The sequence below is a fragment of the Dasypus novemcinctus genome, chromosome 4 (genome assembly GCF_030445035.2).
Source record: "Dasypus novemcinctus isolate mDasNov1 chromosome 4, mDasNov1.1.hap2, whole genome shotgun sequence".
In the NCBI taxonomy this organism is placed as follows: Eukaryota; Metazoa; Chordata; class Mammalia; order Cingulata; family Dasypodidae; genus Dasypus; species Dasypus novemcinctus.
The window spans coordinates 87,655,125-87,677,402 of NC_080676.1; the positions used below are offsets into that span (position 1 = coordinate 87,655,125).

The 22,278-nt window shown below is 36.4% G+C and overlaps 1 protein-coding gene across 15 annotated transcripts in view; it reads right to left on the minus strand.

The window, feature by feature from the left end:
- Positions 1 to 1,457: 1,457 nt before the first annotated feature.
- The window catches only part of ATP6V1A (ATPase H+ transporting V1 subunit A), a 61,547-nt gene continuing 40,726 nt past the window's right edge, over positions 1,458 to 22,278 (minus strand). For all 15 annotated transcript variants that reach the window (XM_058295827.1, XM_058295828.1, XM_058295819.2 and 12 more), the window contains 9 exons: positions 19,183 to 19,345; positions 18,590 to 18,698; positions 17,795 to 17,917; positions 17,587 to 17,701; positions 16,716 to 16,779; positions 15,028 to 15,231; positions 7,706 to 7,800; positions 5,818 to 5,989; positions 1,458 to 3,803 (listed from right to left, as the gene is read on the minus strand). In XM_058295827.1, the coding sequence (XP_058151810.1) occupies positions 3,711 to 3,803; positions 5,818 to 5,989; positions 7,706 to 7,800; positions 15,028 to 15,231; positions 16,716 to 16,779; positions 17,587 to 17,701; positions 17,795 to 17,917; positions 18,590 to 18,698; positions 19,183 to 19,345 (1,138 nt within the window). In that variant the 3' untranslated portion in view covers positions 1,458 to 3,710. The remainder of the gene's footprint in view (positions 3,804 to 5,817; positions 5,990 to 7,705; positions 7,801 to 15,027; positions 15,232 to 16,715; positions 16,780 to 17,586; positions 17,702 to 17,794; positions 17,918 to 18,589; positions 18,699 to 19,182; positions 19,346 to 22,278) is intronic.

Consider the following 22,278-nt stretch of genomic DNA (forward strand, 5'->3'; position numbering starts at 1 on the left):
CTCATTTTCTCTTTCTGTATAACAAGGGAGATAGTATAAATGATTACAATTCCTATTAATCTAAGATGCTGCTTTATTTTCAGGAACATCAAACCCCTCATCTGTCTATTTACAGTTGGTGTGCATACTCTCTGCTCTTTAAAAGACATCTTTTCTCCCATCTTTCCTCCTGATCATTTTACATAGCGTTTCCTTACTTTACAGAACAAAAGTGTTGTTTTTTTTTGCAACTACTGATTGATTGCTCATATTCCCCTGGGTAATTAAGAAGCCCAAAGCAGTTGTTAGTGGTGTTCCACCTGTATTTTCTTGAACATGATTACCATTTCAGTGCACCCGAGTCCAAGGTCAGTGTTGGCACCTAATTCTCTCTGCAGATGGCTTTGTGTGGCTACTGGAGACTGATCTGCCTTCATACACGTGATGGCCATTAAATCTCCCTGCCTCATGTGGGAGCAGTCTTCAATTGATGACTGATAGGCACTGGCTGTTAATCAACAAATGATAGAAATACCCTAGTTCCCTAGCCCACAAAGTGGAGTAACTGAGGTAGAAGTGCTCTACCTGGTTCCAGATCACCCCAGTAAGATTGTGCTCCATAGCCCAAAGTTTTAACTTGCATTCTTTATTGGAATCCTCCCATTCTCTGCCTCAATTTTCTACACCCTTACTGGTGTTTCCTGGGATCAATTTCTAAATAAATTATTTGCATTCAAATACTTGTCTCAGAGTCTCCCTCTAAGGGAACCCAAATAAGAGAAACTTTCTAGAATAACTTCAGTGGCATTTGCCATTACCCATCTGCGAAACTGGTCTCCTTCTTCATGCTCCTACATTGTAGCAATATATTAAAACTACTATCCCGAAGGCATTAGAATATTATCAATGGACTGAAATTACCCAAACATTATATAATGAATAAGCCTTCTCATGAAATTTGAAGTACTTCTCACATAAAATTGGAATTCAACAATTAAAGCAATACCACAGAGATCTTCATTCAACAGTACTTCTCTACTCCTTGGGAAATTGTAAAAAATGCAACATTTAAAATATGTCCTTTGTAACATGTTGCTAAATTTTATCTTAAATCAACTGGCTTGCAAAATTAAGGCTCTAGTTTATTTGCCAAAAATTGAACTATCTTCTTTAATTTAGAAGTGTATTTTCAGAAACCATCCAATTTTTCAATTTAAAGTAATGTTCAGAATGGTATACAGAAGCTAAGACATGGGTAGATTCTGCGTACAATATTCCAAATCACAGTTGGAATATGATCCTAGAATGTTTTTCAGGTTATCACATTTGGGTGCCAATTCAATTTCTTGATCTTAGGTAACAAATTATAAAGAAAGGGAGAAATAAAACATCAAAGAGTTCGTGCTGAAAACAACGAGAAGTCTAAATACAATGTGGCATATTTTCCAGCAGATTTTGTCACCAAAAAAAAAAAAAAGTTAATTTAAATCCATTTTTTATTCTTTCATAGATTTTAACAATACACAACTTTTAACATAAAGATCGTGAAATCTCAAGGATAAGGTGGTAAGATATATGACCTCTTCCACTCATTATTCAGGATGGAAGGAAATTTCCAAAGGATACAATGCGTGAGATTTAACACTGGAAAAATACATATGAAACTTGTTTAACTGGCTCCACTTAGGACCAGGCACAGCACAATAAATACAGAATTGCATTATCTTTTTAAAAGATTGTTGTAATTTTAACACATTCTTATTAAAGAAATATGATTAGTGTCCTAATCTGAAATTCTACAACACATAGGTGAAAGGACACTTAAAATGGATATCTGAGCAGTTTCTCTAGCATCATCACATTGTTTCTCTAGTATCTTCACACTCATACACCAACATTCTTAAAAGGATACATTGCAAATTCAGAAAAATAAAACTTGTTGAACTTTCTTCTTTGTATCATTCATTCCTGTCACAATTCTAGTTTGCTGGTAGGTTTAAGGTAGGAATAGAAAGTTTTAGAAATTCTTTTAATTTCCACTGGTCTTAGGCCCTCTGATAGGAGGCCAAATTGGAAGCAATCTGGTTGAGCAGCACCATTACGTCCTTACCAACAAATCGCTGCATCATTTTTATGTGCCAATATTCTGAAAGGTTAAAGTTTCATGGAAAAATACCTTCCTGAATAGCAGGCAACTGTAAGAAGATGCCATCTTCAAGAATTTAAACAAAGCTATAGCTGAATTCTCTATTGATTGCACCTTTCCTTAACAGCCCAACAGAAATGTATTACCTAAAATTTTAAATAATAGTATATTGATCCATAAAGTAAATACTTTATGCTATTACATTTGGGTATTTGAGATTGTTAGACATGTTCACATACCCTCTCCTCTTCCCATTAAGGAAGCAATGGGGCCAGCACCAATGGTTAAAAAGGGTTAATGGGAAATTGTTGCTCCCAGAGCTGATCTGCAAAGTCCCTTACTATACAAAAACAAAAATCATTATTTTAAAAATATACTTAAAAGGCAGGATAAATGATCTTTTTTTCACATGACACAGATTCCCACGCAGATATAAGAATTAATGTCATACCTACCAAACAGAATGGAAATTGTTATGCTGCTGTAACTATAGATGTTTTGAGAAACGTTTGAGCCAGTGAATCAAAAACTACATGAAAAAAATGTGTCTACAATTGGCAAGCTGGTTGTGCAATGCACAAACAAATATGCAAACATGTGACACAAGTCATTAATTTGTATAAGCATAATGCCATTGTAGCCCCAAGAATCACTAGCTGGTGATTTAAACCCAGCTGGTCCTTTAAAGGTGCAAAGAGATTTTAACCACTACTAAAAATCTTCTCTGTTGTTTCACTGCTGATGACACCCTAAATGGTTTTTTTGGAACTTAGACTTCTAGGATGTTTAAGGAAAAGAAAGAGCGTGTGATGTGAATCACGTTTTCAGTGATTGTTTTAAATATAATTTTAAAAAGAATTTCCTAGTGATGCAGTACAATAGTCCTTGATACTGAATTTTTCCTAGTGAAATAAAAGATGCTTTAATATATTTTGACCACCTAGCTCCATTTTCACTATTTCAGAGGGTACTGATTCATATATTATGCTGAGCCCCACAACTACTTATTTTAAAAACCTTAGAGTTCCCAACAGTTTCCCCCAAATACTCCTGATTTATACAAGGGAAACAATGCATAATTGTAACATTAATCATTCATGTTTTAAAAAGGAAACAGTTCCTGTAAAGCAGTTACTTAGCAAAATGCTAAGCTGCAAATACCCTTACTGCATACATACTGAGTTATTTCACAGAGAAGCTGTCAAAAGGTATAGAAATCTGGGTATCCATTACAAATCCACTACAAAGAGAATACATGCAGTAGTTCTGTTTATAATTTAATGGAGATGAGGAAAGGGCACATCTAGGATGAGGGATGTCATCCTACATACAAGTTTACAGTAATGTAGCCTTTGTATCATATTTACTACATTCACCACCAGAGATAAAGAATCAGGGAGGCCCTTCAAACATGGGGGGAAAGGAATGTTTGTTTTATATAAGACCTACCAAGTAAACAGGGAAACAAATAACACACATAGGCACTAGTCTCAAAGTTGCACTAAATAAAGAAGCAAAGGGTGTGAGATGAGAAATTTAGGAAAATTCACAAGAGTTTGCTGAGAAAAAGGAAGAAATCGTAGTTCTAATCTTCAAGGCTACGGAATGCATTCTGCATATCTTCAAGAAGTTGTGCATAGTCTGCCTTGATCTTTGCCTCACCATCTTTCACAGGATCCTGAAAAGAGACATGACAGATTTCAACTTACTTTTGGAAAACAATCTTCAGAATGTATAGTAAGTTACATATAGTGAATATATTTTGAGCACTAGGAAGAGTGAGGTGCACTGATAAATCACAGACAGGAGTCAAAATTATTCTTAGTTTCCTTTTTTGCTTTAAGGTTAGAAATGTATAAATGGAGTTTATTCCAAGCAAAGAGAAAAAAACCACAAAATTTCATTTTTTATTTTGCTGGCTAACTCTTAAATGACCAATGGATTTATCTTCAATATATGCACAATGCTGGGAAATTAAGCAGTGTCATATATTATATGCATACCACCCACTTGCATATGATACTTGGGAATTAATTTAGTCGAAAGTTTACTAATCAAGGTCTGGCAGTATCACACTGGGACAAGTAGTAAAGTTTGTAAAATAATCTTAAAATGTACCACATTTAAAATCCCTATGGGAAACAATTGAGTAACATGCATAGAAGAGCCTTTAAAATGTTCAAGCTCTCTGGCCCAGTCATTCCACTTCTGGGAATCTATACTAGGAAACTACACAAAACCAACTATATACACAGATTTCTACACCCATAATTAAAAATTTCCCAAATGCCTAAGAATAAGAACACTCTTCAGCCACAAAATAATTCTATAGAAGAATATTTAATGACATAAAAAATGCCTGTGATATGTTAATTTCATACAAAGAGAATGTAAATAGAAATAAAAGATACCTTTATTCATACTACCAGAAATCATCACTATTATACCAAATTGTATACATTAAATTGGTATATTTTTCCCTATTCCTCTTTCCATGACTTATTTTTTAAAAGAAAATTTGGATCAAATTATATCTAGAATTTTTACATCTTTATTTTTTTCACTCATTATACCATTTCCCCATGTCCTTAGAAACTCTTGAAAAAACATATTAATGCCTTTTATAATACTTTATCTTATGGACATGGCATATGTATTGTTGGCTCTGTTCACACTTATAAGACACTGAAAGAGTTTAATAAACAACCTTAAAATATATCCTTATCAAAAATTTCTGACTATCTTCTTAGGTTTTATGACTCAAAGTAGAATGAATGGACCCAAGGGTGTGAATATTTTTAATTTCTTAAAACAGTCAGTGTTGATATGTGCAGGTTTACTTTTAATCTATAGTGTAAATAACATTACCTATATATTACATTATACATACACTCAAAAACTATCATTCATATCATTCTCACTAGGAAATTAGTAAAATATGCCTAGATGTCATGCCTCAGAAAGGATTAAATACAATTCACCTGACCAGATATTTTAAAAACAATCTTACACGTTCAAGTTCCTACTGATAATTTCATTTCAGTATCTATTTATGTCTTGCCTACTTCTAAAAGAGCCCACTTAAAAGTTGAAAACAATATGTAATAGGATAATTAAAATAAGTAAGCAGTACAGACATCATTTTAGAAGAGTATGGGGGATGGATATTAATATGCATTTGCAGCAAAGTGGTTGTTGCTCAAGCAATTGCACTCCCATTTACCACATGGAGGACCTGGGTTAGATCCCTGGCACCTCCTGGTAAAAAAAGAAAAAAGGTGTCCCAGCCTGAGCAGTGCAGAAAGGCACAAGGCCCCTGCACAGTGGTGCACCAAAAAAAAAAGATGACGCAACTAGATAGAAGAAAAAAAAGAAAAAAAAATAGATATATATATGCATTTGCAGTAAGGTAACTGGTGCTCAGGAATGAATTTAGCTCTAAATTTTCTGGCAGCTACAACAAATGGGAAAACAAGTCAACATTTATTTTAGACATGACATACATACTTTCATAGTTCTTGAGTTTCCACCTCAGCATGGTTTTGAGGCTTGCTCTGGTTTTATAGAGCCTAAGAATGCATGCAAATGATAAATGCAAGTTTCATACACGCTGTTTGAAACTCAAATAGTTGGAAAAAATTAAAAAAGAGACATATCCTACTAAAAAAAGTTACAGTAGGAACAAAACATACCTTGAATTTCATGGAGGAAAGTTTATAGAGGATCTCCCCCATGTGCTCACGGATAATGGACCATGTAATCTTATTGTCACTCTGGGCAGTGGTTTCAACAGCTCTACGGGCCATGTCATAAAAAGCAATCATGTTTGACAGCATCCCTACTGTCTTGTAGAATGGGCAGAACCTAAGGTAAATGAAGGTCAAAGTAATTAACAAAAACAAAATCCGATAGAGGTTTATACTCTATATGTAAAACTTCATCTATAAAATACCAGAGAATTAGTTTATTTATTTAAATAAGCAGACTACCTAAATTTAGGAAAAAGAATAGTGGAAAGAATCAGTAAGTAATGAAGCAGAGTTTTTAGACAGGAAAGTCTCAGGATACGAGATGGACTGGATGGAGATATATATTTTTTTATTTATATAAGTGTGAAGTTTATTTTTCTGTGTTCAAATCATTAAACAGGAGAAACAATGAATAATTGCTACAATCTAGTGACTGAGAATTTGTTTTAGTACAGTGCAGTTAAAAGAGTAACCCAAATGGTAAAATAACTGAGTTGTAAAGACTCCGCTGTGATAGTGGATTACAATTTAATAAATAATAAGGAACAAAATTATAATTAACTAAAGTTAATAGTAGCATATTGTTGGAATAGACAGTATAAATAAACTAGATATTGGTCCTTTAAACGCAAAGTCTTTACAGTTTCATCTGCAAGAGTGATCAGAGAAATAAAATGACAATGCACTTTTCTTGTACACACACACACAATAGTACCTCTTTTCCCCACTGTTTGCGTTTTCATTTACCCATACTTTTCCATTACAGACACACAGCATGTTTTTTCAACTTCAATCTCACAGATTCTTATTCACTTTCTAACACATTTAAACATATTTGCATATAAAATTTCATGCAGACTATCATACTCTTTCCAAAGAGTTCTCTTTTGATGAGTTATCTTTGTGTGAATAGCTCCTAGAGCTTCTTAAATTCTTGATACAGATTTTTTTTAGTATTGCTAATACATTGTCACATTTTCTGATTGTCTTACATTTTGGCAATCTTTTACTTATTCAGTCCCGTCTTCAGTCTTTTTCTTTTTTTAGGTACGGTGCAAGAGATTGAACCCAGGACCCTGTATGTGGAAAGCTGGTACTAAACCAATGAGCCACATAGGCTCCCCTGAGTTGTTTTTTTTTTTTATTTCTTTGCTTATTGTTTGTTATGTTTTTGTTTTTAGGAGGCACCAGGAACTGAACCCTGGACCTCCCATGTGGAAAGTAGGCACTCAACCATTTGAGCCACAACAGCTCCCTCTCTTCAGACTTAAAGGGGGAAAATATGATTTGAGGGAGAAAGCTAGCATATGACAAAAGATTCAAAGAACTTTCAACCAGTCAGACAAGAATTAAAAGTAGGAGTAGCAGAAGCTAGTTGGGACAGCAAAAAAGGCCTTTGGAAGAAAGAGAAACAAGATTCTTGGGAAATGAGGATAGTAAAACATAATTATTTAGGAAGAGAGTAAAAGAGACATGGGTGGTGGTAAGAGACAGTGAGAAAAGCTTTTTTTTTTTTTTTTGAGAAAAGCTTCTGAAGAAGGCAATAAATTAAAGCCACAATTTAATCTGATTACAGATGGTAATAAAATGAATGAAAATATTCTGTCATAACTAGACAAATGAGCAAAATCAAGATAAGGAGATGTATAAGGCTCTTCATTAGATGTCCATTATGAATATACAAGATAAACCAAAACATTGAGCCACTGTACGTGTGTATGAGAAAAAAACTAAAAGGTTCTTAAATGTGTAGATAGCTCCTTCTTATAAAACACCATAGAAAATCCTCAAATAAAAAAAAAGAAAAAAAAGAGAAATCAGTACAGTGTACCTGTCATAAGGAGTATAGCCATTTTGCTGTAGGAAGTCATCTTTGATAAGTTTTGCTACCTCCAAAGTGATTTTATCTGTTTCTGCTAAAGAAGCCTAGAAGAGAAAAATATTTATTTTTAGAAATTTACTTCCACAGTGTAGGACTGATGGTTATAATCTTAACAAGCAGAGACTATCTAATCAACACAAAACACCTAACATTAATAAATTCACCTTATAACTGCTTTTAATTGATGCTCTATTGTAAGTATGTACTTATTGATGTCTGAGTGCTATTTTATTGGTATAGCTAAATTACAGAACTTTACTCTTTAGATATCACTGCTGCAAAAGATTTACCTTTTGCAATTACCCTATTGGCCATGAGGGATACAGATTTCTTGGGCATTGTGGGAAAGGAACAGGTCCAGCACATTAACTGCAGGCTTGTATTCTCTATCTGTGCTAAGCTCCTTAAAGGTAAGGATCAGGAGTTCTGGTTCTTCTTTTTTAATCGTTTGATCCCTATTCCCCACTCCAACAACACAAAATATTCAAATGTATTTTTGCATCTCTTGGTATGAATTCATGTAAAATGTATATTTTATTATGTGCAAATACTTTTAATTATGAAAAGCATTCTTACTTGTGTGGTTGGCACTGTGTTTTTAACATCTATCCAAGTTGCTGTGTGTCATGTAAACTACTGCTTCCAGTTCTTGTATAGTTTGTTCTCCAGGGTGTGCACCTTCCATATTATGACCCCAGTAAGGGACATCTGGATTTCCTTTAACTCCATGTCACCACAAACATGTCCCTTAAGGACATGCTTAAAAATTTCTTGTGAGATGTATATCTAGGAGCATCATAGGGTATGCTAGGAAGAGTTACTGTCAGACTGCTCTCCACAGTGGCAGAACCATGTGATACTCCCACCATAAGCCTAACAGTTCTCTCTCCCCTCAACATTTTGATAATTTGCAATCTCCATATTAGCAAATGAACATTTTCGTGCATCTTGTTAGTCTTTTGGGTTCCCTCGTCTATAATTTGTCTACTCTTGCCTTTACCCATATTACTGTTGGGATTCCACTCTTCTTCTTGTTGACTTATAGGGGATCCTGACACATTTTAGATATTAGTCCTTCAGTTTTAGTAGTTGCAAACTTCTTGCAATCTGCCATCTGTTTGTTACCTTTATCCATGATAGTCCTTTGTTGAACAAAAATCCTTCATTTTTATGGAATAAAAATTTTCTTTTATGATTTGTGCTTATAGGGTTTTAAGAAGTGTGTTCCCAATTCTAGATCACAGAGATAATCATGTTATCTTCTATTAACTTGGAAGTCTTACCTTTCACACTTGAATTATCAATCTATCTGGAGTCTACCTTTGTATGTGGGATTAGGTAGCAATCTTGTTTTTTGTTTTTTTTTCAAATAATGAGCAGTTATTTGACTATCATTGACTAAAAAAAAATCTATCCCTCAACACTTTATTTGTGGTACTATTACTAATGCGATATCGAATGCTCATATATTCACGTCTGTTGCTGTTCTGTTCCACTGGTCTCTTTCACCAGTGGCACGCTTTTTATTATGATAGTTTTGTAGTAACATAAAATAGGGCAAAAGCTCTCTCTTTACTGTTCTTTGTCAAGGTTGTCTTGGCTGTTTGTGAATCTTTGAGGTATCATATGAATTTCAGGATGATTACTGATTTTTTCAAAAGGTTCAACTGGAAATTTGATTGGAATCATGTTAATTTATAAATTAGTTTAAAAAAGAAGTGGTATCTTTTTAATAGGTCATCCCATCCAAGAGTATGAACTATCTTTTTAGGTTTTCAGATCGTCTTTTGTTTCAATTACTTTTAAAATGTTTCCATAGCAGAAATATGTATTTTTGGCTAAGCTAATTCCTAGACTTTAGTTTCTGTTGCTATTGTGAACATGATCTTTTAAATTTCATTTTCTAATTGTTGGTAATGTAAAGAAATTGTGTTGATTTTTTTATTATGTTTATCCTGAATTAGGAACACTCACTAAATTCTTGTTAGTGCTAATAGTTTCTCTGTTAATTCTATTAGTTTTGCTAGTTAGATGAGCATATTATCTATAAATGATACTTTCATTTCTTTTTTTACAGGTCCTCATTTTTCTTTCCCTGCATCATTGGTCAGAACTTCTGGTGTTCTATTGAACACCAGCAGTGATAGCAGGCACTCTTGTCTTTTTTTTTTTTTTTTTCAAAGATGTATTTATTTATTTATTTATTTATCCCCCCCCTCCCCCACCAGTTGTCTGCTCTCTGTGTCCATTTGCTGTGTGTTCCTTTGTGACCGCTTCTATCCTTATCAGCGGCATTGGGAATCTGTGTTTCTTTTTGTTGGATCATCTTGTTGTGTCAGCTCTCTGTGTGTGCAGCACCATTCTTGGGCAAGCTGCACTTTCTTTTGTGCTGGGCAGCTCTCCTTATGGGGTGCACTCCTTGAGCGTGGGGCTCCCTTACGTGGGGGACACCCCTGCGTGGCAGGGCACTCCTTGCATGCATCAGCACTGCACATGGGCCAGCTCGTCACATGGGTCAAGGAGGCCCAAGGTTTGAACCGTGGACCTCCCATGTGGTAGGCGGACACCCTATCCATTGGGCCAAGTCCGCTTCCCGGCTTCTTGTCTTAATCCTGATTTATAAAGGGAATACATCTGAAATTTCTCCAGTAAGTAAAATATTCCCCTAGGTTTTGGTATATTACTTTGAACAAATTAAGGAAATAATCTTCTATTTCTTCCTTGCTAAATGGTTTTTAAAATCATAAACAGAGGATTGTGGGAAGATGGCAGAGTAGAAAGGTCCAGGAATCAGTCCCTTCACCAAAACAACTTATGACCTGGTACTGTCTGAATCAGGTGCTTTGAAACTCCTGAGTCCAGGGAAACACTGTGCAACACCCAGGGAGCAGCAGGAGAAGAGGCTGGTAATTTGCAATAAAGACAGTTTCACCCGTGCAGTGACTACGAGCTCCCTACTCCCAGCCTTGTGGCCAGTAGCAGAGCAGATTACAGCTCAGGCTCCTGGTGCAGCTTACTGGTGCCAGGGTAGGACATAAAGAACTAGTCCTCCAAACTCCAGGGATGTATGGTCTGATCCCGGATCTCTACCTTTGATCAGCTACTTCAGATCCCAGGGGCCCTAGTCTGAGGGCAGCCATTATTTCAACCCACCCACCCTGCCCTGGAGCAAAGGCAGCAAAGAAATCTTAAAGACAGTAACCTTCCTCAAAACGACAGAAAAAAGTTAAAGGGCTGCATTAACAGGACAAGTACTGAATTTAAAAAACATAGCTTCAGAAGCCATAGAAGAGGGAAGCAGACTTGGCCCAATGGGAGGGCCACGGTTCAAACCCCAGGCCTCCTTGACCCATGTGGAGCTGGCCGATGTGCAGTGCTGATGCGCACAAGGAGTGCTGTGCTACGCAAGGGTGTCGCCCACGTGGGAGAGCCCCGCACGCAAGGAGTGTGCCCTGTAAGGAGGGCTGCCCAGCACGAGGGCAAGCATCGCTTGCCCAAAAATGGCACCGCACACACGGACAGCTGATGCTACAAGATGACGCAACAAGGGGAAAGAGTCCCAGTGCCTGATAAGGAAAGAAGTGGTTACGGAGAATGCACAGCAAATGGACCCAGAGAGCAGATGACTGGGGAGGTGGGGGGGAGGGAGAGAAATAAATAAAAAATAAATCTTAAAAAAAAAAAGAAGCCATAGAAGAAGCTCCTGGTGCCCTAGCTGGTTCCCCCCTAACCCCGCCCACACACACACAACATAGTGGAGTCAGCTTGTGTCCCCATTATGAGGTCCTGTTCCAGAGGGAGCAGACTGGCCTGAATGTACATACTGGGGTGCATGTATGTCAGCAGAAGTCTGAGAGACTGAGCCTTCCTAGAGTTTGTCCTAAGGACGGAACTTATAGCTGGAATAGTATGAGAAACAATTAGGTTGAAATGAACTGGGGTTAAGGACTACCTGCATTTCTGCATTACAGAAAGAGCACTCAGGTGGGGGAGTAGTTCTGTTCTGAAGGGAACAGAGGGGAATTCACTCAAACTCCTGTGGACTGTAAACGTGAAATTCCTGGGGCCTCTAGGGAGCAAAGGCATAGCAAAAGAAGTAGCAGGCTCCCTGGCTCCACCTCCACACATGCTCAGATAAGACAGAGAGGACTGGTTACTTCCCATTTACCTCATGCTGATCTGCCTAATAGAAGGACTAAGCTCTGAAGAGACCACCAGCCAAAGGAGAGTGAATTTGTAAAGAGAGTGGAAGGTGCTTTTTGCTTTGGTTAGTTTGTTTTGATTAGCTCCTGGCATTCAAGAAAATCACTGTCATATCACTAGCTGTATATGTATATGCTCAACTCCTTGAAACATGAAGAACAAAAAGAAGTAAAGGATATGAAGGAAACAATGCATAAACAGCATGAGAATCTGTCCAGAGAAATACTGGAGTTGAAAAACATAATAACTGAAATGAAAAATTCCAACAGAAAAAGAGTCAGAAGAAAGAGTCAGTGAAATCAAAGACAATGCAATTAAAGTGATTCAGGCTGAGAAGCAGAAAGGCAAAAGAATTAAAAAAAAAAGAAAAGAAAGAACCTAAAAGACCTGTGGGGCATAATCAACCATAATTGTATGCATTATGGAGTCCCAGGAGAAGGAAGTGCAGGAAAGAAGTTTCAAAGAAATAATGGCAGAAAATACCCAAATTTAATGAAAGACATGAATATGTACATTCAAGATGCCTGACAAACTCCAAACAGGATAAATTTAAAAAGAACCACTCCTGGAAACATACTAATCAAATTATTCAATGCCAAGGAAAAGGAGAGCATTTGGAAAGGTGCAAGGAAAAAGCAATGTGTAATGTCCAAGGAAATCCCAATATGATGAAATGCTGATTTATCATGAGAAACCATGTAAGCAGGAAGACAGTACAAAAAAATTTATGATGCTTAAATAAAAAAATGGCTAACCAAGAATTTTATATCCAATAAGACTTTCTTTCAAAAATGAGGGAGAGGGCACAAGGTGTAGCTCAGTGGATGAGTGCCTGCTTCCCATGTAGGAGGTCCCAGGTTCAATCCCTGTTACCCTCCTTAAAAAAGAAAAGAGGAAGAGATTAAGACATTCCCAGATAAACAAATGGTTTGTCACCACTAGATTTGCCCTATAAGCAATTCTAAAGGAGGTTCTTCAGACTTAAAGGAAAGGATATTAGACAGTAGATCAAAGCAGCATAGAGAAATGTGGACCTTTGGTAAAGGTAAACATATGGGTTATTATAAATGGCCAGTATTATTGTATTGTATTGTATTATTTGTTGCATAATTCCACTTCCTGCATCATACAGGTGCTAAAAGACAAACACATAAAAATTTGATAAATTGATGATTTGGACAGACAATGTACACAGATATAATTTGTAAGAAAGGCAGGAGGATGGGGGGCTTTAGGAAGTGTAGGTATATGCTATTGAAGATAAGGTGGTATAAAAGCTAATATGATTGCTATAGATTTAGGATGTTAAATTTTAACCTATGTTAAATTTTAACTGTATGGTAACCACAAAGAAAATATATGAAAAATATATTCAGAAAGGAGGAGGGATTCAAAATGTACAAAACAAAAAGCCAAATAAATATTGAAGGAGGCATTAATGGAAGAATTGAGTCAAAAAAAGTACAAGACTTACAAACACAAAATAGCAACATGGTAAGAGTACTGCATTATCAGTAGTTACTTTAAATATAAAAAAGATTAAACCCTCCAGTCAAAAGGGAGAAATGGGCAGAATGGACAAAAAGCATGGCCCCATATGCTGTTTACAAGAAACTAAATTCAAAGACAATAGTATGTTGAAGGGAAAAGATACAAAAAATATATATACCATGCAAGTAGTAACCAAAAGAGAGCTGAGGTACTACATCAGCTACAGGAGACTTGAAGGAAAAAACTGTTTCAAAGATGACATCATCAACATGGTGACATTAGGCATCTCCTGAAAAAGCCTTCCTTGGACTTTTTATGGCCTTGGAACTATAAGCTTTTATACCAAATAAACCCCATTTATAAAAGTCCACACATTTCTTGTACTTTGCATTGGCAGCCCTTTGGCAAACTAAAGAAGGGGTTTAAACTGAACAGCTATAAGATACAATGGGTCCCAGCACTGAAAAGTATAAGGAAAACAGGATGCTGGGTAAGGGAGAGAATTTAAACAAATCATGAGGAGAAAAGTCTGTGCAAAATGAAAGAAAAACAAACAAAATAGATCAAGATTACTGGAGAACAGGAAGCAGATATGGCTCAAGTGATTGGGCTCCCATGTATCATATGGGAGGCCCCGGGTTTGATTCTTGGAGCCTCCTGGTAAAGGCAAGCTGGCCTGCGCCACCATGGAGAACTGAGAGCAGACAGTAAGCGCAAACAACAAGGGGAGGGGGGAATAAATAAAGTAAAATAAATAAATCTAAAAAAAAAAAAAGATTACTGAAGAAGGAACAGAGGAAGGAAGCTGATGCCTGGAGATAAAACAATTGTACAAAAAGTGCAATCTTAAAAACTGCACCACATATCCCGGACAAGAATCAGATGAAGAAGAGCTGAGAAAATCTGAAGAGTTTCAAAAGGTCTAGAATAGGTTAGATCAAGTGTCAAACAAGAATCTTAACACAAAGCCAAACAACAATAAAACCCCAGATAAGAATGAGAAACAGACCTAAAGAGTTAATACATTAAGATAATCACATACCTAGACACCAGCATAAAATTACAAGCCACACTAAGAAACAGGAAGATATAGCCCAGGCCAAGGAACAAATTAAAACTTCAGAGGAGACAGAATCTGAAACAAATTATCAGAGAAGTTCGAACAAATTTCCTAAATTAATTCAAGGAGGTGTAGGAAAATATGCATAATGAGCTAAAGGATATTAAAGAGACATATGAGCATAAAGAAGAATTTGAAAGTATGAAAAGAAACAATAGAATTATGGAGATGAAAGGCACAATAGTAGTGATTGAAAACATACGAGAGGCATACCATAGTAGATTTGAACAGGCAGAAGAAAGAATCAGCAAACTAGAGTCAAAAGAACAGAGTAAACTCATAGTATCAGAATCTAGAATATAGGTTACCAGGGAATAGACTAGGGATAGAGAATGGGGAGCCGATGCTTAATTTGTACAGAATTTCTATTTAGGTTGATCAGAAATCTGTTCTATCTGTCCTTATAACACTCCAACGTAACCCACAGATCTACTAACTATGGGATTTAATTACTCACCTTTCCCACAAGCTGCACAATTTCTGCTAGGTCTTCTTCTTCTTGCAGAATCTCCTTAGCTTTGGTCCTCAGAGGAACAAACTCTGTGAAGTGTTTGTCATAGTACTCATCCAAGGCACGCATGTACTTGCTGTAGCTGATCAGCCAATTGACAGAGGGGAAATGCTTACGTTGAGCTAGTTTCTTATCTAAGCCCCAGAACACCTGATTTAATAATAATTAAAAAAAAAAACAATGAAATTTCTTTAACAACAACAAAGCACAAAAACTTATTTGTTTATCCTAAATATGCAATTCTATAATTACTTGGTCAAACTATATACATTTTTAGAATTTATCCAGTGTACCTGAAATAGAATAAAACCTGGAAAATGTCAATTAAAAAACGTTTTCCTTTCAGTTTCAGATAGGGAAAGTACCTGTAGATCAAACTAATAATGCATCTCAATTTCCTTAACAGTGTGTCAAATTTGATAGCAAAAAGATAAATTATAATGATAAACTATAAAGATAAGCTATATTATAATGCAGGTTATTATAGTGCAATATAAACAGATGGAGCAGAAACACTTATTTAGCAAAAACAGACACTTTACTTTGATTAAAAAACCTCTAAATGTTCTGATTCAATCTGTTCCCTATCATTAAGAGCTAATCCAATAAGATCTCGCATAATTTTTCTGAGGCCCAAATATTCACGTTTTATGCATTCCTAACTTTATCCTCCCCTGTAACCCCTGCAATTAACAACTCAGAATTTAGGCAAACATTAAATACTCAAAGTGTTTCACTACAATCTTTTGCGTATACACTAGGTACACAAGAAAAAAAAATTATATCTTGAAGCTTGTAAATTTAGACATTTCTTTCTATCTGAGTATTGACAGATACACTGGCAAATAATTCTATTTTTCCACATGAATAGCAACATATATACTTATGCACATATCAACGTTCTTTTGTTTACTATAGTTTTATTTGTACACATCTTTTATTTAGGTTTCTTTTAACGGCCAAGCTAGTAGCTGTTCACTAAAATTCATGACTTGTTTCTGGGAAGCAGCTGCCTAGGCAGAGACTATATTTTCCAGCTTTGTTTTTAGCAGGGTGTAGCCAAGGGATGAGTGTAGTGACTGTGTCACTTTTGACCCCAAGATTCAGTCAGTTGTGCCTTCTTCACAGTTTTCCCTTCTGCCAGGCAGAAGCTGACGATTTCCAGGCTAAGTGATGGTGGGAACTAAAAGATTGAAGGAGCCTTGGTCTCTGAATTCCTTACTGAGTGGAAAAGAGCTGCTCTCTGACAGGCTCATTTGCCATGGCCTGTACTCTGAGCAGAAATAAACTACTATGGATATTTGCCATTATACACTTTGAAGCATATTTGTTTCTGTAACTAGCGTTACTCTTACAGAGCAAAATTACTCTAAAACTAATAAAACGTTACTACTGCTGAATGTCATTTGTTTCTTTTCCACTTATAGTTAATAAGTTTATCCCTCGGTAAAGAGATAGGAAAAAATAGTATTAAAGGCTTTTGGTGAAAAGAAAGTTCCTAAAACAGACTTTACCACTATCTACAGTCACTCTTGAGCAATTAAATTAAATACTTCATGATGATTTGAATAACCTTAGAATAGCTGAAAGTTAGGGGTAAAGCTCAGAAATCGACTACACCGAGAATGACGTACCTGAACAATACCAAGAGTAGCAGATGTAACTGGATCAGAAAAATCACCACCAGGTGGAGAAACTCTATATTTAAAAAAAAAAAATCAAGTCATTAGAAATACTTATGAAAAATAATTTGTATGTGAATGTCAAATGATCAGTATTAAATTGCTAATAGGAATGACAATGGTTGAAGACCTTTTGCTATGAGAAATGAGAAAGAAGATTCTTTTTTTTTTCTTTTCTTGTCTTTTTGTTTTTATTTATTTTTTAAATGCTACATTCAAAAAATATGAGGTCCCCATATATCCCCCACCCCCCTCATTCCACTCCTCCCCCCATAACAACTTCCTCCATCATCATGAGACATTCATTGCACTTGGTGAATACATCTCTGAGCACCACCGCACCTCATGGTCAACGGTCCACATCATAGCCCACACTCTCCCACAGTCCACCCAGTGGGCCATGGGAGGACATACAATGTCCAGTAACTGTCCCTGCAGCACCACCCAGGACAACTCCAAGTCCCAAAAACACCCCCACATCATATCTCTGAGAAAGAATATTCTAATCAGCTTCATTATTCTAATCATATAGAGGCAGAAGGAAAATCTCCAAGAAAAAAAGTATGATTATGAATCTTTACTTTGTTTTTACAATGACGCAATCTTACCTTAACATGCTATAATTTTCTAAGTTATTCCTAAAATAGTGTGACTTGAATATAATCAATCACTCAAGTCAATCCTGTGGAATCAGAACATGCAGAGATAACCTAAACATTTGTGTTTTCAAATAGTTCCTTCAGTGGTTACGGAGTGCAGTCTTGGTTAAGAACCAAGGGACCAAAATATTCACTATTTAAAAACAAAGTATTTGGGTACTTACGCCCCTACAATGCTGACACTCCCTTCTCGTTCAGGATTTCCAAGACATTTCACCCTGCCTGCTCGTTCATAGAAAGAGGCCAGCCGGGCACCAAGATATGCAGGATAACCACTATCTGAAAAATGAAAAGAAATTTTTAAAAAGTGGTTCAAAGCCAGTCCCTCAAATCATCAGTCTTGATTATGTAATAAGTAATACAATGACCTACCTGCAGGCATTTCAGCTAAGCGACCAGAGATTTCTCTAAGGGCCTCAGCCCATCTTGAGGTAGAGTCAGCCATCATACTAACATGATAGCCCATGTCACGGAAATATTCTGACAGTGTAATTCCTAAATTGGGAAGAATATTATAAATTATAATCCTATAGTGTATAATCCCTTGCCCTTAAGTTTAAGAAAACTTTAAAGTGGCAAATACATGAAATAGATTGCTAGCTCTTCACTAAATTTCATTGTTCCTCTTTTTTTGTACACTAAGCTGAACTGTTTTCTAGTGTCCTTTGCATTTTTGTATTTAGATACAGCCACATAACTGACTTCCAGCTAATGGGAAGTGAGTCAAAGTAATATGTTGTATTCCCAGGCAGAGCCACCTACTAGGATGAAAAGAACTACAGGAACCCTGGAAGCCATGTGTTGAAAATGAGCTCTTGTTGGCCTGGGTCCTAGCTCAGAATAAGAGTAAAGAAGAGGCTGCTGACCACCTGAAATAGCCCCAGATTGTTAAGTGAGCAAGAAATAAACATCTATTATGTTGAGCAAGTATATACTTGGATTCATTTGTTGCCATAGCCTAACCTACTATAATATAATAAACTTTTTAAAAAGCAGGGAACAACTTTTATCCCCACTCTTTAACTGATTAGGTCCAAAATTAATTTAAATTGTAGTTTTTGCCTTTACATCATGTTTCCACTTTAAAAAAAACAAGCTAATCAGCTGAGTGCTAGCTTTAAAATTAACAACAGATGAAAATTACTTTATTCCAATTTATATACTTACCGGTATAAATAGAGGCTTCTCTAGCAGCAACAGGCATGTTGGAAGTATTGGCTACCAAAGCTGTTCTCTTCATAATTGACTCTACCTTACCATCAACTTCCATCGTGAGCTAGAAACAAATAAGTCTATTCAGTGATCCTCTAATTTCTGAAGGTAACATTTTTGTCCTTCTTACAACTTGTTCATATTTAATCTCTTAATCAATGTTCCCAAACTAATACTCCCAATCAATCCAACCTTTTCTCCTTGCACAGTACTCTATTATTGAATGGAAAAAGAAATATTACTATAGTAGCCTAGTACATCAAAGAAAGCCTATGGAAAGCTCATATCTACAAAAGTTTTATCTATTTTATCTTTTTCCCAATAATGGAAAATCAACAGACCAAAAAAAGAAATGATCAACTGTCTGACTTTAAAAATTCAAATTCTTTCCTTCGCATGTACAAATTTAATCACAAAAATAAGTAGAACATTTCTTCTACTGAAAGCATTGCTTCAGACTGCTGCAGCACAAAGCTTTAATAATTGCCAGTGAAAGCTGATTAGTGGTATTTTCTCCTGATTATATGTGAAACCTTATCTATACTGACCTCTGGGAAGTCTCGGAGAACTTCAGACATCTCATTTCCTCTTTCACCACATCCTACGTAGATGATGACATCACTGTTGGAATACTTGGATAGAGACTGTGATATTACTGTCTTTCCACAGCCAAAAGCCCCAGGGATAGCAGTAGTTCCTCCCTGTACACACCTAAACAGACAAAACGGAGTCTAGATTACTTTACTTGCTCATAAATACATTATGTAAGTTACTCAGAAATAAAAGTTAAAGAAAGAAAGCACTTTTAAAGGTTTTTATTTATCTATTTATATATAGATTTTATACATAGATATACTGATATATAGTAATTGCTCTCCTAATTTGTACCTATAATGTATATTCTTTGTTATCATTAATTATCAAATTTAATAACTGAAAAGTAAAAGTATATTTCACAAGGTACCTGGGGAAGAAGGATATGAAAACTAAATAATAAGTAAAATAGTATTAATGATATTCTGAATGCTTCTATCATTAGTTCATGAGAGGACAATGCAAGCATTAAAACTAAAAGAAAAATATAAACAACTTTTGAAAGCTGTCTCTCGAGGCAATAACTAAGTAGAAGCCCTAAAAAATTCAATCTTGCTATAAAGTTTAATTAAAAAGAGTTTTTCTAAGGCATTAAGTAGTCTCCTTTTATTTATTCAGTAACTTTTTACAGAGTCCTTATTAGGTATTAAAAACTATGCTTAGAAATTTAGGCCATATGACAGTAAATAAGACACCTACGTTCTCTCTACTCACAGAGTTAACATTCCAATAGTGTAAGCTGGTAAGGAAATTGGTGATTATATTATGAACTAGCAGTTACTTTCAAACTTTCCCTGGAAAGTGGCAATGGAGAATGAAACAACCCTAAGCTGACAGAGAAAAGTGAATGTCACTGTGTGTGTGAGGGGGTGGTGTTGAGGAGAGGGCAGGAGGGAGGGTCTGCACGGGAGAAATGGGATGCAATGCTTTGTGCTACTGTGTTTCATCATAAAAATTCATAGAAACATCATACCCTTAATAATAATAAAACAAAGTTTTCTTCAATATAGAAACAATATACATTAAAATTTTTTTCTCTTCTTAATCTTGTAGTGAGTTTAGAAAACTATAAGATATAGCATGTTTAGCCTATGGCTATGTAGACCTCTGTCAAATCACTTTTAACCTGGGATGGGGGCCTCAGGGTAGAGATAACTGTTTTCCAGTTTGGAAGTTCAGTAATTCAGTGTGAAAAGTGCTGCCATAGAGAAATATCCAGAATTCTATGGGAAAACACAGGATGGGATGCAAAGTCTGACACTAGACTGGAGTAGGGTTAGGAAATGCTTCCTGAGAGAAATTTGAGATGTGAAAGGAAAATAGAAATTAATCAGATAAAGAGCAAAGACAGGGAAATAACATTCCAAGCAAGGGGAATAGCATCCCAAAGGTCCAGAAGCAAGAGAGAGCATTGCTTGAGTAACGAAATGTCCTTTAACAAGCCTGGAAGATGGAGTATAAGGAAGTAGTTGGCTGTCAAGTAGTTGAGACAATTCTGGAAAGATAAGCAAAGGCCAGATCACGGGTGGCTTTGTAAGGAGTTAAGGAGTATGCATTTGTTCTAAGAGCAATGAAGAGCACTTAAAGAGTTTCAAGCAAAACAATGCAGGATCAGATTTGTGCTTTAGATGGATCACTCTGTAGTATGGATGACCACTTTGAAGGTAGGAAGTCTGATTAAAATATGGTTACTACAGGAAGTAGGTGAGAGGCTTAATACATGGATAGGGATGAGAGATATGGATAACATATTTAGGGAATAGAAAAAAAAGCACTTGTTGAACAATTAGATGTGGGAGACTAATAAAGATCCTGCACAGAAGTCATGGATCCTAGTTTAAGCATCCACTCCACAGATGATAGTGTCATCTGTTGAGACAGACAACAAAGGAGGATGAGCATGTTTAAAGGGAGTAGTGATTAAGATGATTTTAGGGAAGTGGATGTGGCTCAACTGATAGAGCATCCATCTACCATATAGGGGGTCCAGGGTTTGAACCCAGGGCCTCCTGGCCCATGTGGTGAGCTGGCTCATGCACAGTGCTGTTGCGCGCAAGGAGTGCCATGCCACATAGGGGTGTCCCCTGTGTAGAGGAGCTCCATGTGCAAGAAGTGCACCCCGCAAGGGGAGCCGCCCTGCATGAAAAAAGTGCAGCCTGCCCAGGAGAGGCACTGCACACACAGAGCTGACACAGCGAGATGACACAACAAAAAAGAGACACAGATTCCTGGTGCTGCCAAGAATGCAAGTGAGCACAGAAGAACACACAGCAAATGGACACAGAGAGTGGGGGGTGGCAGGGGAAGGGAAGGGGAGAAAAATAAATCTTTTTTAAAAAAAGATGATTTTAGTTTTGGAATACTGACTTTGCATTGTCTGTAGGGCACTCAAGAAGCTGCAGTATACTGAGAAGTGGAAATGTACATTTGGATCTCAGGAGAGAACTGGGATAAAGACATAGACAGATGAGTCATCATATGTAGAGGATATTTAAGACCTGAGAGTAGAGGAGGTCATCCACAGAGAGGGTAAGATAGAGAATAATGAGAAAAGAAGCCCTAGAAGAGGGAGAAACCCTAAAAAATAAAATATAAGGGATGCTGAGCCTACAATGGAGACTAAGCACTTGTGGACACAAAGCTAACAGAAAGAGCAAAGAAAGAGTGTGTTTCAAGAAGGCAGGAGTGGAAAACAATATCCAATACTTATGGAATTAAGAAAAACCTAGAAAAGTATATATTGAATTTATCAGTATGGAAGTGACTGATGATGTGAGAGCAGTTTCAAGGAAGTATGAAGCCAAGGACACAGTAGAGTGAATTAATGGAGACAACTATTTTTATTCTTTCAAGAGATTTGGTTGTGAAGATGGGGAGAAACATAGGGGTGGGTGGAAAGTGAAGAAAAGTAGAGGGTAGATTTTCTTTTTTAGATGAGAGATATAGGGGGGAGATAACTGATCGAGGGAGGACCTTGAGGAGACATGAGGTGGTATAAATTCCAGCAAGATGAAAGAAAGAAAAAAGGAATGGGAATGCATAAGAAATGG